This window comes from Trachinotus anak, unplaced genomic scaffold, assembly GCF_046630095.1.
Source record: "Trachinotus anak isolate AG129_WGS33_773 ecotype Australia unplaced genomic scaffold, CSIRO_AGI_Tana_v1 ptg000001l, whole genome shotgun sequence".
Taxonomy (NCBI): Eukaryota; Metazoa; Chordata; class Actinopteri; order Carangiformes; family Carangidae; genus Trachinotus; species Trachinotus anak.
The window spans coordinates 1,900,026-1,918,080 of record NW_027273852.1 but is presented as its reverse complement, the minus strand read 5'-3'; the positions used below and the strand labels follow the sequence as shown (position 1 = coordinate 1,918,080).

Here is an 18,055-nt window from a genome sequence, read left to right as displayed (position 1 = left end):
AAATGCCAAGATACAAAAGTAATTGCCCTTAATTCAGACTGTTACAGCCTTGTGCCTTTTAGTCATAAACACGCTGCGCTGGTGATGTCAGCATGACTGCTCCAAAGAGTCATAAATGCGTAAAACACTTGGCAGCCATATTGCCAAGTCTTGGAGTGAGGTCGGACAGAGAGGAATTATGGGGGTGAGTAAAACTGCTAAGATCACCATTGATTCAGCTTGTACAGCACCTCTCCCCTGGATGATGGGAAAATGAGATGATCTATCAAAGCAGCAGCAAGAGACTGCAGAGGAAAAGATGATTTGTGGTCTGGCCGTCCTGCGAATACAAAGTAACTTAGGCTGAGCTTCAGTTTCAAACTTACAATGGAATAATTTGAATTCAGTGCATTTGAAAATCCCTAATTGTCATGTATATCAGGGTCAGTTGTGAATCTTTTTTTTCCATCAATCACCTCATGTATTGTTTTTAAATTCACTAACAAGTAACTGATGGAGTGACAAGCAGCATTCACTTTCAAAACACGAGTCCGGCTGAGGAGTGGTATGTCCTTGCACTTGTGTGGTAGCTTGGACATGGCTCTTGTCCTGCACATGTGTTTATTCCATCAGGCCCTGCCCTCTCATGTCTCAGTGGTGATGTCATGAAACAAGAGGTTTTTGGGTCTCACAGCTTCTTGTTACACCACAGTAATATGCACAAGGTCAAAGTTAGACTTATGGGAGACTTTAGGTTTTTTTCAGGTGTGGGCTGGATGGGACATATTACACACACACTCTCCTCATGGTCAAAATGATCCCGGATGCAGAACCATGACTACAGATTTGCCTCGTTTTTAAAAGAAAGATGACTTATACAAAACGTATCATCCGCGTGGAAACTATGCTGACGACTGTTGGATGACGTAGCCAATGACTCTTCCTATGCACATTTGAATTCAAGGGTTGACCAACTACAATTTACAGCATCAAGAAAAGGACTGAGAAAACTTAACAAAAGAATATGCAATGGTCTGTTACTTTTCACAGTCATGCGATACAGTTCTGGGGCCGTTGGTAGCTCCTCATTATCACCCCATTGTTGCTTCATAAATGGAAATAAAGAGAGCAGGGTGTAAAGAGGTAAACCTAATTGAATGCAAATGAATGATCTCAAAAGGGAAGTCACTTTTCTGAGGTAGCACTTTTTTCTGAGATTCTCCCATTTGAGATGGGTTTGCATTTAGTGTTTAAGACACTAAATTACCCACTGGTTGAAGATGAGAAAGCAATTATCAAAATCACTCAAAATGTAGGACCATACAAGGACGTTGTGACTTTGACTTCAGATGGGGATGGGAGGTGTCTGCGGCTTTCTTTACAGTGTGTCTATCATGTATTGAGTCCATTGTGTCAGAGCAAAGTCAGACCTCCTAAAAGGAACGTCTGACTTTGCGCTTTTAAACTCACCTCATAGACACCTCAAATGAGTTTTAAATCGAAAGCAACTGGACTTGGTTATTTGTCTAGGAAGACGTTTCACCTCTCATCCAAGAGGCTTCATCAGTTCTTTCTCGCACCTGACCAGGCTGGGACTGGTCCAACTATCTGGTGTGGAGACCAAGCTATTTTTATCCTCTGGGAGGGGCTTTCACAAGGCTGATGATGTCACTGGTTCCCTTTGTGCTCCATGTGCCAACGACAGTCGTAAGTGTGACTGTCTTGGTGGAGAGTTGGTTTCGACTTCGTTAGAGCCCTATTGTGTTATAACAACAGTCGTTGGAGTCACATGCCACTTGTGAACAGTTGTTTTTCTTTGAGGTTAAATTGTTGAATCTCCTGGGAAGGGATGAAAGGGCAGCATTGTAAATTGGAGATAGGTGGTGTCTGAGGCGTGTGGTGTTGGCGTGTGGTGTTCACACACCTTTCAGGTGTGTGAACACCACACACCCACAAAAGCAATGTGGTGTATGCAGTCCAGTGCAATGAGGAATGCAAAGACCTCTACATTGGAGAAACAAAACAACCACTGCATAAACGCATGGCCCAACACAGGAGAGCTAACTCCTCAGGCTTGGACTCTGCTGTCCATTTACATCTTAAGGAGAAAGCCCACTCCTTTGAGGACAGCAAGGTTCACATCCTGGACAGAGAGGACAGGTGGTTCGAAAGAGGAGTGAAAGAAGCCATCTTTGTGAAAGTAGAGAAACCATCCCTCAACAGGGGAGGAGGCCCCAGACACCACTAATGACACAGCTGAAACCAAAGCTCAGGAGAAACACCATACTGAAATGAACAGGTTTAAATAATAACAATGATCTCATTTATCTGTAGGTATCTTCAGAACTTTTTTAACCTGTTTCCTTCTTATTTTCACATGTTATTTCTGTTTGGAGAGTTTGCTAATTTTACTGGCATGAAAACACCATTGAGAGGAAGCAAAAGAAGAAAAGACTTTAGCAGGATCATGTCTGGCTGTCTACCCTTTATACCATAAAAATACAGTAATAAAGTGGAAGCAGTAATTCTAAGTTAAAACATCAATCATTTTCCACAGTATTGCAGTGTATTCCACAGTAAGAAGTGGACAATGGTTTCATTTTTTTTACTTATATGACACAGTATATTTGTGGCGGGTCCTCAGCCTAATAAGCTGACAGTCAATCAGTCACAGCAGCATTTCCTGTGCCTCTCGTGAAACTTTGCTGACAAGTCAGCATTTTTATGAATGTGTGTCTTGTGAAATTTACTTTCCAGTCATAGCACAGTAAAATTCACCAGTGTTGTCAATATCGATAATTGAACAATCCTTTGATCACAAATAGGAATAAAAACCTGGCATCTTCACAGTTCTTCTAATATGTCGCTTTACAAGGGGAAAGCTGATGAGAATTTACTGGGGTCAAAACTTCTGGTCTGAACCATAGTTATAACCCAAGTGTCCCCAACCTTAGTTGCCATGGTAATCATAATACCACCTGTAATAATGTACTAGCAGCAGACATGTTGGACCCCTGTTGTCATGGTAACAATAATAAACATGTGGTTAAGAGGTTACCATGGCCACTAGTGATTCCCATAACTATGTAAAACTTAATATGACTCATAATAAGCTGCTACAGACGACCTATGAGCTTGTTTTTTAGAGGTCAGTCCCTTATTATTAGATTTATGTTGTAAAACGACATGATTTGGTCCCAAATTAAAAATCTTATTAACATCTATAATTTCTCTACTTTGGAGTGTCACTTCTCAACGTTAAAGAGTAAAACATTTATTGGCCAGAGAATATATGTAATTGCCATTTCATATGCAAAATGTGCACAACGGCAAACAGTTTGGTACAGATTTTAAACTTGTAAATGTAATAGTATTAATGTGAAGAATCTTGGGTTGTTTTCAGAAAATCTTACCAGAACTCAACAATATGACTATGATGGCAAATTAGGACCATTATGAGTTGAAAAAAAATTAGGTCAAGGAACTACATCACTTCACTTCACAGGACTGGATGAACCTCATCTTCCTGCTGCCACTTGTCATGTATTATGCCTGCAGTGGATGACCTAATCAAATTGCACCTTAGGAATGAGGAAATACTCATGATTAAACAATACATTTTAACCATTTGTCAAACATGCATATACCCAGCCAATAAAAGACACTTATAAATTATGATGAACATCAAAGCAAAACAGTGTCGATAGATTGATTCGGCGGGATATAGGCTGATTCTTCCTTTCCTCAAGAAGTTAGTTCAAGGTGATTGTTGACGCTGGATGATCATCACATGGTTCCAACGGCCGTGACGTGGGCTGTATAGCAGGTTTCTGTGTTTTTAATGGGAGTGTCCTATTGGTGGTTGATGTTGTCAGGAAAAAGTTCCCTTTTCTTCCCATTGGCGCAGCTTGTAATGCGCTGTGAACACTCATTAGCAGCTATAATTAACACAGCGACAAAAGCTAAAAGTAGTCCACATGTAAAGCCCAAGTTTAAAGATTGTTTGTGCAGTGTTCACTATCTGAGTGATAAAACACACAAACTACTGTAGTTGTAATTAAACTGTAACATGTGTTTTTCTTACACAAAGTAATATTTCAGAGATGATCATAATCTAAATATGAACAGGTTCATATTCAATTCATGGCAATGTCTCTTTATAGTCTTATGATAACAGTGGGCTAACATTGTGGGCTAAAAACATTTCCTTATTGCCAAAGCATAATTTGATTAGGTCATCAGCTGCAGGCATAATAAACGGCAAGCTGTGGCATATGTGGTGTGATGAGACTGATTCAACCTTGCATGTGGTTCCTTTTTTATTTTTTATTTTACTCTCGTAAAGTAACGACTTCAATCAAAGAAATTCTCTGAATGTTCCCTCCTTACCCACTGAACCCGTTGTATATGGCAGACATTCATTGCTTTATTTAATTTTCTTATGTGTACACTGTTAAATCAAATGTAACTCAAAATGACTGTTTATGCAGGAACAATTTTTTTGTCTTCTTTCTTAATTTCTTAATCATTTTATGACCCTTATGACCCTTATGAACTCCTCGGGTGGTCCTGACCCCCTAAGATAATGTATATTATGATTTGGTGCTAAACAAATTAAATTTAATTTAATTTAATTTAATATGTTGGGATTCACTGCTGTACATTAGTGATGACGTGTGGTGGTGTGTGACTTCTTACAGGAACATGAACACTGAATTTCTGGGTGTGATTCATAAAGTATATCTCAGCTCTCTCAGTGACATCATGGAAGATCAAATGCTTTTCAAAGACAATGACCAATCTAATTAATTCAGTGGAAAGAAGTGTACATGTAGATGACGTGTTATCCATCATTGATGAATGTAATGATTCTCTCTGACATTAAAGCGCTTCTCACATCACTTGTGGTTCACAAACCAAGGGAGGGTCTGGTGGTTTGGCACACGGACCAAAGTGGGAAAGATGACCCTGTTGCTGAACCAGTTCCACAAGAGTTCAGACTGTCTGAGCATCATGAGCAAACCTTGTCTCACCAGCTGACTAGCAAAGTGGGTCCAAACATTTTTACTTGAACTAGTCATTGTACTATCTGTCTGTGTGGTGAATTTCCACTTGTGTCTGGCAGATAAGTAAGAATGGTTGTCCATATAATCCATAATAACAGATTTATAGTAACAGCTGTGCCTCTTCCATAAGAATTTATACTTTTTTTCTGGTGAAGCAATGAAACAGCTGTAGGGTTTTAAAGTGTAGGAACCAGGCCTATTTGTCCAATGAGCCATGAAAGAATCCACAAAGACTACCCACTGAATGAAAAATGGTATTTTCCATAGACTGAACTCTTATTCCTCATTAGCTTTTGTGTTCTTAACCATTGGCTCTTTACAAGGGACAGAGACAGTTCACCCACTTTATATTAGCATGGAGAGCAAAAACTCTAAGAGCTCTACTCTGTAGAGGAACCACCTGAAAAACATTTGCAATACTCAAACAAACATAAGGTGCTAATTACGCACTCTGAGCTATAGGCTATAGGCTAATGGAGGTTTTGTTCCTGGGATATTGAACACTTTTTGCCAATTCGTGATTCATGCAGTTTCAGGCAAAAAAAAACAAAACAGTAAAAAAACAAAAAAACTAAACGTTGATCTCTTTGCAAACTCTCAGTCATTAAGCCCATTGATGGGCACATCTATCTTAACTGCCCAAACAACTCTGGACATATTAATATGGAGCATAGTCTTACAGACCAAGATATATTACAGGGCAGTAGCTATATCCCATAGCTATATGATGTCTATTCAATAGTGTTGAGCAAATTAAAGTGACTATAATTGATATTTTTATAATCACAATGTACATGAAATGACAATGTGAGAGGGACCTTTAATTGTGGTGATTTATCACCAGAATCTGCAGTTCCGTTCTTTATTAAGAAGGTTTACAGCAAGTTTCAGCTCATTAGCCATCCAGACCACAACTTTGCTATTTTGGTTCTCCCTAACCACCTTCGCCCTAGTGTCATTAACGGGCACAGCAGGAACCTGTATGAGAGAAAATCGCTCAGCAAAACCCACTGCGTAACATTAGCTCAGCGGCAAACAGCAGACAGACCAAGAGACAAAGTTAGTGACTAGCTGGTGACATTGTGGAATATTTAGCAGTGAAAGAGCCAGATATTTTCCTCAGGGGTTGGTAGAGACCAAAATAGAGCTAAAAGAGAGTGAATATTGTCCTTGGATTGTTGCTCTATGCAACTGCTTAATGTCCAAACAGGAAACTGTTCACTGTTTTGCTAACCTTGATATCCGCTACTTTAAAGGTGCCATTTGTTTTCTCTGCTGCCCGACATGGTTTCTTGTCGGGAGAACAGGTGGTGGTTGTTGTTGCTTGACAAGAGCTTTGACCATCATTGCATTTACTAGACAAGAGGTTATAATATGCCCTCTGAGCAGTGCTACGTCCTCAGTGTAGATTGGAGGCTACAGTGGGTTGTTATTGGAAAATTACGAGATAGATACAGGCTAGCTGGTTAGCATGCTCACTTCACATGATAGAGACGAGAGCTAACATTGGCATTGCTTTCCACCACTGGAGACAGCTGTTGGATGCTAAAGTCACAACGTTTCTTCTCACAAAACTTATGAATAGCTTCTTTAAGGTTATATCAGTGTTGTAATGACATGTCAATTATGTGTTCACAACTTGTTTCCACTGCCCTTTAGTGACCAAAAATAAAATCAGTTATTACTGGTTTGAACAATTAAACAAACTGTACATGGATAATTGAATACTTCTCAGCAGTGTGATGCAGTGATGACATTTCCAAATACTTTGTCAGCTGATCAAGCATGATCTTAGCTATGTTTTCAGTCAACAGTTTGGTGCAGAAGGGATTGAGTTGCATAAGCCAAGCCTGAGGCTGTTACAAAGGCAGTTGTTGTTTCAGGGGTGAGCAACTTGTGCGTGTATGTGCATATGCCTTTTAAGTGTCTCTGTGCATGAGTGTGTGTGTCAGTGAGCAAAAGGCAGGGTGTGCTGTCTCTTGTTTTGCAGGGTTGTGCTTAAGTAAAACTAATATGGAGGGACAAAGATACTGGTGTTTTAACTCTGACTGCATGACCCTAACATTGAAGGATACGTGTCCACTCAACAACCTTCTGTTAAACAGGTATTCTATGCAAGGTCATCAACACGAGCACTGTGAACAAATGCCAGTGTTGAGTCATGAACTGCTGAAATAGAGGAGAGAAGAAGGACATTTATCCACTACATGCGTTCACTCAGAGCTCATAATAATTGAATGATTGAATTGATTGAATTACAATTGTCCATCATCCTTTGCTGTTTTCACTGTATATCCAGGCACTGTGCAAACAGTCAATATGTCACTATAGGTCAAACACACTTATAATGCCTGGTGTACAGTATGATGCTCATTCTTGACATGAAAGGTAAATATTTGGCTTTATGAAGTAGGACTGAACTGAAGTGGGCTGAACTGGTTCAACTGGATTCAGAAAAATAAAGTTTCCATGTCACTGACTCAATCTTGGTCTTTGTCAGATGGGCCTTTTCTTTGTACATTTCCTCTGGCACATTGGGCTGTTGCCTTATGGGATTTACTTAAACCTATTATGTCAATGATTTATTCACTGGGAAACAAAAAAGCCAACCACTTGGCTGACTTTAGTGCTCTGTCAATATCATGGTGATTGTTGAACATAATGTACTTGACCACAGGCATACAGAATATTTTCAGCTCATTGAGAATTAAAGGATTTCTTGTGAGCTGTCCGATTGATGTGGCATGTGCATTCAGTTCACTGGCCTCTAAACATAGCCCCACCTAGCATGATCATCTTGCTAGGTGGAGTGATGGTGTGCAATGCCTTGATTATGGTCCTAAGGGTGAATTACATATTTTCTAACAAGCTTCTCATCCTTAATAGCTTACAGGCCAAACCTTTTTCAAACACTGCCACTCCTGCATTGCACATAAACCACTTGTTTAGCAAGAAGCAAGTGAGAAGTAAGGTTGTTCTTCAGCCACCTGGCACTTCAGGGGTAGCATACCTTTTAGTAAACTGCTGGAGTAGGAAGAAACCCATTTTACCATTGTTCACAACATAGTCAACAGTACAAAACTTAAGAAACTGACTTTAAATTTATGTTTTGAAAACATTTGTGAAATTATCATTTTGTGGAAAACAGATCAGCTCAGAGCTTCAGTGTCAACGCTCAAGATTCACACTTACCAGATTTATGTCAAAAGACAGTGAGCACTGGACACTATGTTAAATGTGCTGATATTTTTATTAAAATAAAAGTGTATCTCTTGATTTAACTCCTCAGCTAACAAATTCCCATTAGAGTGATTCTCGATTTTCTGATATAAAAAACCATTTGGCTCCTCATGGAGAAAGAATTAATGGTTCCACTACAGTTTCCAGCATTTTTGAAGAGAAGAGAAACGTGTCAAGATAGAACAGAGATTCAATGGAAACAGTTATTGCTACACTAGAACTTGTCTATTTTTGTCTTGACATTACCTGGTGAACTACAGTAACATTGCTTGTTTATTATCGACCTTTACTTGCATGTTAAAGTTGCACTAATGAATATTTTTATATTACCTGTGCATGAAATGACTGTGATAATGACTGAGTGTAATAATAAAGAGGCCGCTCGTAGCATTGTTCTCCTCAGTTTAACAGGTTTCTTTTCGCTCACTGTAGCCTGTGGGGTTTGTGGAGCTCAGATTTAGACTCACATTGAACTCTGCAGCAGGGAGCTGGCAACTAGCCAGTGAATGTAATGGAACATTTAGCAGCTAAAGCTACTCATTTGAGTTGGTGGAGACCAAAATAAAGCCTAAAGGAGAGTGAGAGTGCTATTGTTATGTTGCTATTTTGCAGCTTTAAGTGTTACTAGATATATCAACATTCAGTTCATAATTAAATTAACTAATATTTGGATTTGTTTTAGTGTACACAGTCTGTTCGCAAACACAACCAGGTACATTAAAATAAATTATAAATAAAGCAAACAGCACAGGTTTGTCATGCTGCACATTTATTATTGTCCAACTCAGTTTTCACTGTGGGGTTGGGACTTGGGGTCATCACCAGACCCTGCTCTGTTGGTTCTTTAAATGTGAATGGCAGACAAACTTAAGGAGCTAAAGAGTAACTTTGTTTAAGAAAGTCAGATACCTTGAGCCTTTCTCAGCCACTTAACCACACAGACTTCTTTCTGTGTCAAGCAAAAAAAAAAAAAAAAAAAAACACACCACCAGTGTGTGGGTTAGCAAAACATTTCTATGGCTCCTTCCTGCTCTGTGATAGAACAGGCATGCTATTTTCAACTAGACTTGGATGCTTGAAAATATCCTAAATGGCACAGCGGTTGACCTTGATTAAGACTTGGTTTTTGGAACGTATAAGCTGTGGTTCAGGTTTTTTGTGAATCATGCAGAGCGTAATATAAAACTGGAAATCCAACCCAAAGCCTCTGGCTCATTGCGTGATGACCAGTAGACACATTTTAAAATAAAACCATCTACGTAAAAACAGATTCTAAGTTTTAACAATCTGTCCTTTTTGTTCTCATACGGTGTAGGATGACTACAGAGCCCAGTAAGGAAGTAGTATGAGTAAATGGGTATTATAATTAAATAAGTATGAGTAAATGGATACTGCCTCACAACAGTGACAAAACAAAACAATTTTCACAGCTTCCAAGGGTATTATAAGTTATGCACATAGAAAAACATCCCGTCTTCCACTGTCTGCAGAATCAAGTGAGGATATGACTTTATGCACTTATTACTGGTAAAACAGAACAAAAAAGGTGATTAAAAAAATAAGCTAAGATAAAAAAAAAATAAACAAATATTAATTTGACACATAGTTTTCTAAAACTCAGATGCTATCTCACTGTGAATGTGTCTTTTACCTCCATAATGAGTCAAACCCCTTGTGTGTGGTCGCACAAGTTGATTCTGAGTCATAGTGCTTGTTATTGCATGCTAGTCATGTTAGTAAGCGGAAAGATTGTTAAGGTAGTTAAAGAGAAAAACAATTTTTGGTACGAACTCTGAAGATATCAGTAAAAAGTAAAACGTCTTCTGTCTGGTTTCTGTTCAGTAAAAAAGAAAAGAAAGAGGATTTTGACTTTTTGCACAGAAAGGACATTAATAAAAGTGCTGAGTCATTCTGAGTGCTGACTTTCAAGGATCGAGTTTAAATTTTGAAAAAGGTACTTGTCCTTGTAAATGTCCCCAAACTGCACTGAGGAGAATGGTTTATGGCTATATAAAGCACTTTGAAAAACCACTGTTTAGCAGTACCTCAGTGTCAGATAAAAAAAAATGAAGGAACTAAACGGGACAGACAGTCATGAAGGAAGTTAGTCACTGATTCAGTCTTTAATTTACTTAAATCCAGCTGATGACCTGCAGCTCAAATGGCAGACAGCACAGGCTAAAGGGAGTTGTCACTGTCACAACAATAGAGATCTTCACTGTCAAGGAGGAGTGGATGCTGGCTACTGTTTTCTCATCCAACTTAACCCCCCCAGTGAAATAGACAGGACCCACCAGCAGTATGTCCACAACCTAATCTCCAGCCATCAAACAGACAAAAACTAAAGCAAACAGTGGAGGCTGGGTAGAGTGGAGGATTGTCTGGGTGGTCCCATTTAAAACTGACAGTTCAGAGGGAAAATAGACTGGATTGTACGCCGGGTTCTCATTTGTAATATAACTTGTTTTTTTAATAATCCAGTACTTAAATAGGAGGAAGTGTGAAGAAATGGTTTATTATTAAAGTATCAGGTTAGCACGTCCAAGGACAGATATTTAAATAGCACCTGCTTTTATTATTCTCGTTACTCTTGGCTCATTACAAGTTATGCAAACGCTTAAGCGCCTTAAATTTTTGCTAGGAAAAATGCATCACTGGAAAGTGCAGAGGTGAAGTGAAACATGCTTCCTATGAGTAATGATAATGTAAATGACTTTAAAAAAATGTAACATAACATTGCTTCAACAGTATATCAGGCAATTCATTCAATTTGCCTGCAGGGAGGGTAAATGCTCTTTCTTAGGGGCCTTAGTTAATTGCACATTTACTATATAAATATATTTACAGATTTACAAGCTACAACCTCAAAAACCACCATAAGGTTGAATCAACACCTCTCTAAAACGAAACTGAATATTAAAACTTTCCTGAAGGTAGGATTTACTGCACTGCGGTTTTATGAGACTTTATTATTATTATTAGGTATCTTATGTTGCATCAATTTCTGGACCTCACTTAAAAATCATCTATTGATGTGTCTCAATCAGCGGACACTGAAATATAATATGATATAATATAGATTGTCAATATAATGTGTGGTCTGTTTCCTCTCAACTGTGTGTGTGTGTGTGTGTGTGTATAAATAAAGTTATTGTGACAAGGAATGCCTGGAAACTTTAACTGACTCTTGGAAGGAACTAAGGGAGGCCTTGTTTTCTCTTGTGCGTAGCCCAATCCTGCAGAAAGAATTCATTTCTATAGAGCTATGAATCCACAGAGGGGAAAGAAATCCCCCTCAGACCCTGAAGTCTATTACTTAAGAAAGTGTTTCACAAATTTAACCATTTTGTCACCAAGGACTTAGATTATGTGACTTGCTTTCCTCCAAAAACAACCAAGATTCAGTTTGATTGTCTGTTGTAATTTTATATGGGAGGTCTAATTGTGTATATAAAACACTCTTTGTATTGGGTAATTTGAGCTCATGAGATGGCTATGGGGAAAAGGAATGACGTTTGCCTTCTGTCTGATCTTTCAGGCTAGAATGTGCTGATTAGATCAGCCTGTCGTCTGACAGATGGAAAAAGACCACAGTCTTTAAATGGATGTGGTAGGGTTATATTGGGAAACATTTCCTTTTAGTAGGTACTGAAAGCAGGTACAAGGGTGCTGCGGGGTCACCAGGATCCACCAGTGAGTGAGCCTCGTGGTTGGATGTCAGCCAAACAGTTTAACATCTGTGGTGGGAGGTGCTTACATTCCTGCTCTCTTGTTTGTGTCAGCGCCACACACTCAAGGAAACACAGCCTTATCTATCAAGACTTGTAGTCACACACTGTAAAAGTCTATCTGAAAAGAGATTTATGATGAATTTTGGTTTGTAGTTACAAATTTCAGTCACACACTAGTTGCTGCTTTATTTGTTAATGATAATTTCAGATAAAGGTTTTCCATACCCTTTGATTTACTCATTTTAAAATAAAAGAACAGCAGACTTCAGAGATGAGTGATGCCCTAGTTTTAGTCTGTGGTGTGAGTCAAACTTCAAGAACGCTGCGGCCTAACTGTTCCATAATGCAACTCAAAAGCATCTTTCATTAGACCCCCGCTGCCTAAATGACTGTTTCTTTCAAAGCCCACAACCCTCCCATTTGTTATGTAGGCTTTCTGTGCAAAATGTTAAGTCTCAAACCCAGACCAACATAACCGTCATGACATCATCAGGGTTATTTTCTTACATTTTAGAAAGCTCCTTTCAGAGCCACAGAAAACATTATACAACTGTTCTTACAGACTGAGACATGCCCCTCAAGACAACTTCAGAAAAACTGAAAGACTGCCCCTTTAATTGTTCTGTTGAAATGTCCTGCTCACTTAATTATCAGAACATTTTCAAGTGTTATTAGTTTTTATTCATTGACTTCCTACTCCAGGATGTCCCACTTAAGGTCTGCACTGAACACAGAGAGCAAGACTGCTGCTGCCCTCCAGTGGACAAAGAATCAAAAATAGCAGTGTTACTGTTCAAAAAAAGAAAGAAAAAAATAAGAATGAAAGCAGGGACTTACTCAAGCCTGACCTGCAAGTGGGCCAACAGGTCATTTGCAAAACAATATATTTTTGTTGACAATATGTAATTATAACATATATATTTATATAATTTCTTTAAATGTTTTAAAACAAAATGGTATTTAAATGATCTTTAAAAAATGTTTTAAAAAATTTCCTTTCATGGTTTTTTTCTTTTTCTTTTCCATGTATTAAGGCCTATCAGGAACTTTTATGTTGTCTACGGCTTTCTGTTTTAATTTTGGGTTAAATTAATTTTTTATTTATTTCATAGCTGAGCATCCTATCCTACTAGAATAGAATATCAGAAGAGTGAACTATTTAAAACAGCATCAAATCATACCAAGTTATAATGTTCCATCATCAGCTTTGTTCTGCAGGTTAAATCTACCATTTCAACATCCTGTCTTCCATTATCCTGCTGTGAGATCAAACATATTTTTACAGAAGAAACACCTGCTTTTGAGATTGCATTACTTATGCAGATTGCTCAAGACAAGATAATATCTGCGGTTTTTAAACTTCCCTTGAAGACATACAGTTCACTAATCTAGCATTAGCAACACTAGACTGCACACATTACACAAAGACCTGTACCACGTCTCGGAGTGAAGACACCGCTGCCAAATAAATAGCTGTCCTAATAGACCTGTGTCCATCAAGAAAGAAAAGATGAAGCTTCAGCTTTTCATTTTTACTGTTTTGAAGAATTTGGTCCTAACCATTCAAGATGAAGAAGAGTGGGAGGTAAGATATTGAACTGAAATTAGTTGTAAAGGTGAGCCAATGATAAACACCTGTGCACTGGGTTATGTAAGGCTCAGAAATAGTTAGGAAAAAAACTATGACATATGTATGTATATTAATCTAAATATATTCTATGATGGAGTGATATGTGATTCTGTTGTTTAAAGTGAGGATACTAAGCAAATGTTAATCAAAACTAACTCAAAATTGTTTAAGAAGCAATATTCAACTTCTTCAGATAAGTTTTGTTTGAAACCAAATTCAAAATTATTATACCTGCATTACACTTCTGACTAGAACTTCACCACCAGTGTCAGCCAGTAAGCTGCCGTCCATGGATCTAAATTTCGTTTCACACTTCAGGAAATATGCTTACTCGCTACATACCTACACACGTGCCACACAGTGATGTGAGGACTATAGAGTGCCACAGGGATGATGTATTTTTATAGGCCAACCCAGACGTTAGCATCACCCTGGTTCCATTAGCAAAAAGCCAATGGTGTTTTTCCATTGGCTTTTGGATTATTGCAGAAAATGAGTTCTGCAACAAACAAAAATTTGTGATACTTACACATTTTGTTTAGCAGGACAATCTTCACAAATGAACATATCTTTTATGATTTTTGAACTAAATACAATTGCCAGAAGAGCTAATGTTAGGCTATAAACAAACTACACCATGGTCGCATGACTTCAATGTCACCACCACTAAACTTCAACTTGTGGTTTCATTCAGCTCTGACCTCTTCAATAAAAGCCTTTCCCCTCACAAAGTTAGTGACAGCGGACTGGTTGTCGTGTTCGTTTATCAACCCTGGTAACCTATGTAGGCTCATTTAGCCATTTGTTAGCTACCGACCTTTTTTAAGAGACATAAAAGATTAAAATCATGACTAGTGTCTTTACTGACATATTTTATATCATAGAATAAAACATGAAAATGTCTTGCGCTTGTGTTAACCACAGACCTTATTTCAGCCATTTAACCAAAAAAATTTCAAAAAACCCATAGACTTTGGGACAAGTAAACCAGAAGTGCTAAAATGCTAACTAAATAGGTTTTAGGGTTCATGCCAACAATGTTGTTTTTTCAGCCAGTCCCAGAGTCTGACCTCCCAAAGTGTTAGTTTGTGAGCTTGAGAGGTGCAGGTTGGCAGAGCCAAGCTATCTGTTAGCAGAATTGTTATGCTAAGTTAAGATTCAGGATCATATTTGATAAAAAGATATGAGTGGCATTGATCTTTTCATTTAACTCTATGAAAAAAAGCATATTTCCGTTAAGTATTTTTCTAATTTCCTTGAAAGCCAATCTCTACTGTTCCACTTTGGTAACATTGAACTTTTACTTCTGCTAACTCATCTGCAATTAGTTCAGATTTTAATGACTTTGTTTTTATTTAACCACAGGCCACAGAATTCTACTTCAATGGAAGTTTGTTCAATTTGGATTACAATACTACACTTTCCACGGATGACGGCAGCTCATCCGCTCCTTGCGACGTAAAGCTGCCTGGATTCAGTGGCCTGGGCTTGATGATCACCTTCATCATTGTGTTCGTCTTCAGCGTGGTAGGCAACAGTATAGTTGTCTATGTAGTTTGCTGTATGAAGCAAGGCAGATCCACCACAGATATCTACTTGATGCACCTGGCACTGGCAGACCTTCTCTTCTGTTTAACGCTTCCGTTCTGGGCCGTCAATGCTAATTCTGGTTGGATCTTTGGGAACTTCATGTGCAAACTCCTGTCAGGCTGTCAGGAGGCATCATTATACAGTGGCGTCTTCCTTCTTGCATGCATCAGTGTGGACCGATACTTTGCCATTGTGAGAGCTACACGTGTCCTGTCCTCCCACCACCTGCTGGTGAACGTGGTGTGTGGCGTGGTGTGGCTGGTGAGTGGAGTACTGTCCTTACCTGTGGCAATCCAGAGGGAGAGCATAGACGCTGAAGAGCTGGGTCAGACCATTTGCTATGAAAACCTAACGGGTGAGAGCAGTGACCACTGGCGTGTTAACATGCGTGTTCTGCGCCATACCATGGGCTTTTTCCTGCCACTGCTGGTGATGTGCGTCTGCTACGGCTGGACTGTGATGACGCTGTTTCACACACGAAGTCAGCAAAAGCACAAGGCCATGCGCGTCATCCTGGCAGTGGTCTTAGCTTTCATTCTGTGCTGGCTGCCTTATAACATTACTTTATTGATTGACACACTCATACGAGGCAGATCACATGCAGCGTGTGACACTCACTATCAAGTGGAGGTGATGCTGAATGTGACCCAAGTGTTGGCCTTCATGCACTGTGCAGTGAATCCAGTGCTGTATGCCTTCATTGGGGAGAAGTTCCGCAACCAGCTGCTCTTAGCTCTTTACAAGCACGGCCTCATCAGTAAGAGGCTCCTGATGGCTTACAGGAAAAGCTCTGTCAGCAGTGTAGCCAGCACGAGATCTAGAAACACCTCAGTTACGATGTAAGTAACTACAATTGGATGATTATTTACAGGCTTGGATGGTGGTCATTTTTATTAGTCCCTGCAATCGGTGTAGTGTAGGAGAGTATTATAGACCAAAATTTATTACTCCATCCAAGTGTTTGTACGATTTAAAAAAATATTCTTGCCTTAGTGGTCATGATTAAGTCTAATTATTGAGTCAAGTAAGGAAAAACGAAAAGTGTTCTTCCTCAAAAACATGAATCAGTCGTCAATGGAGAAAAGTATGGCACACCAGCAAAGTAGTGAATGAACAGCATGGTGGTGAAACTGATGCAATTATTGAGATATCATTGTTTATGTGGAAAAAAAGTGTGGTTTTTCCAAGCAAAAACAGCCATTTTAGACCTCCAATGATGTCATTTCCTAGTGTTTTTGGTTCTGAGAAATTGAGGCCATCACTGAAGAACCATCTTCTTATTTTTCAGTATTTTAATTTGAACACTGTGAGGAAGTTTTTTTTTATGCAAGAGAGTGCTAAAAACAAATAAAAAAAAAAGTTTCTTGCAATCAGGTAACTGAATCTTTCAAACAGGAAGAGGTGATGAAATCAGTTTTCCCTTTTCAAAAACAAGGTACAGTCTGTCCCTTTGTTAGTCGGTGTTCATTTAGGTAGATCTCTATTGTCTTTTCAAACTGTCAGTAAATGAAACATAACTGTATTCTCTGTAATAAATGGTCTGCATTACCTATGACAAATGAATGATGTACTTTGTCTTTTTATCTGAATGTGTATGTTGATCACGTGTATTATGTGCAGGTTATACATGCTGATATGATGTTTGCGTGCCTGTGCGTACCTGTGTAGGTGGCTTTGTGGCTAATGTGAAGGAGAAGAGGGGGGAATGTGGCTTCATGATAAATTCTGCAGAAGCAATGGTTGCAAAACAAAACGAAACAGAAAGGATGGGAAGTTTTTTCATGTACTGTGAGCATATGAATTGTGTCCTATTATCTTGTGTCACAGTTGTTTATGCAAAACTAATTTGAGTCAAAAGCCAAGTGAGTGTTGTGTCAATATTTTCCTCTTCCCCCAAGAATGAGCTCTAATGGTTCAGTGTACAGTTTCCTTTATTTCCTTTCTTTATTTTGCTACATTACAAAACCCCCACATCTCTTACTCATTCTCTCACTAATACTTTCCATACATATCTGCACTGTTTTAGTTTGGTTTGATGTAGCTTGTCCTGTGATTAGCTGACAATAAATCCTTAAACCTAAACCATGTGTGATCTTGCATATAAGTGCTTTCTTTAGTTTGTACAACACCTAATTTCTTCATTCATTAAATCAGTCCCACTATTTATGTATTGTGACAGTCTAATTGGTCTAAGGAACAAGCAACACATAAAGAGTTAAAAGTTTAAAAAAAAGCTTTTTAATTTTTAACACTCCCTCAACATCCAAAATTACGAGATTTTGATTTAGTTTTCAACAGATATGAGTCGAAACAAAACAGAAACAGGTTTCTAACCAAAAACCTCAATAATTCATTGTTATCTGAAACTGAAACATAATTTGTTTTCTCATATTGTGAGGTAAATATTTCGTTAATACATTATGTATGAAATTTTTCTTTTTACAAAAGTGGAAAAGAGGAAATAAACAGAGGAAGTTCAATATTTAGCAACATATTTTCACATTCTTTTCTTATCCAACAACTCACTTTTGTTTCCCTCTATTTTTATTATTATTATAAAATAATAATAAAAAATTACAGTACTACGAAAAATGTCAAAGTTACATTGCCACTTATCTCCATCTTAATATGATCCCTGTGATCTTATATAATATGAATATGTGAATTAATTAAAAGCTACGTGAATGACATTCTCACATCATATCAGGGTTACTTAAAAAAAACAAAACAACTTGTAATGGAGTGGTTCGGTCCCAGTCATCCCTGCGTCACAGTGTTACAGTTTGCAATCACTCACCTCACTCACCGCATGTTACATG

The 18,055-nt window shown here is 38.4% G+C and overlaps 1 protein-coding gene across 1 annotated transcript; it reads left to right on the top strand.

Moving 5' to 3' along the window:
• Positions 1-13,112: 13,112 nt before the first annotated feature.
• On the top strand, positions 13,113-17,533 carry cxcr2 (chemokine (C-X-C motif) receptor 2). Its single transcript, XM_071488432.1, has 2 exons — positions 13,113-13,601; positions 15,012-17,533. The coding sequence occupies exons 1-2, from the start codon at positions 13,527-13,529 to the stop codon at positions 16,077-16,079; spliced, it is 1,143 nt and encodes a 380-aa protein (XP_071344533.1). The 5' UTR covers positions 13,113-13,526; the 3' UTR covers positions 16,080-17,533.
• Positions 17,534-18,055: the final 522 nt, after the last annotated feature.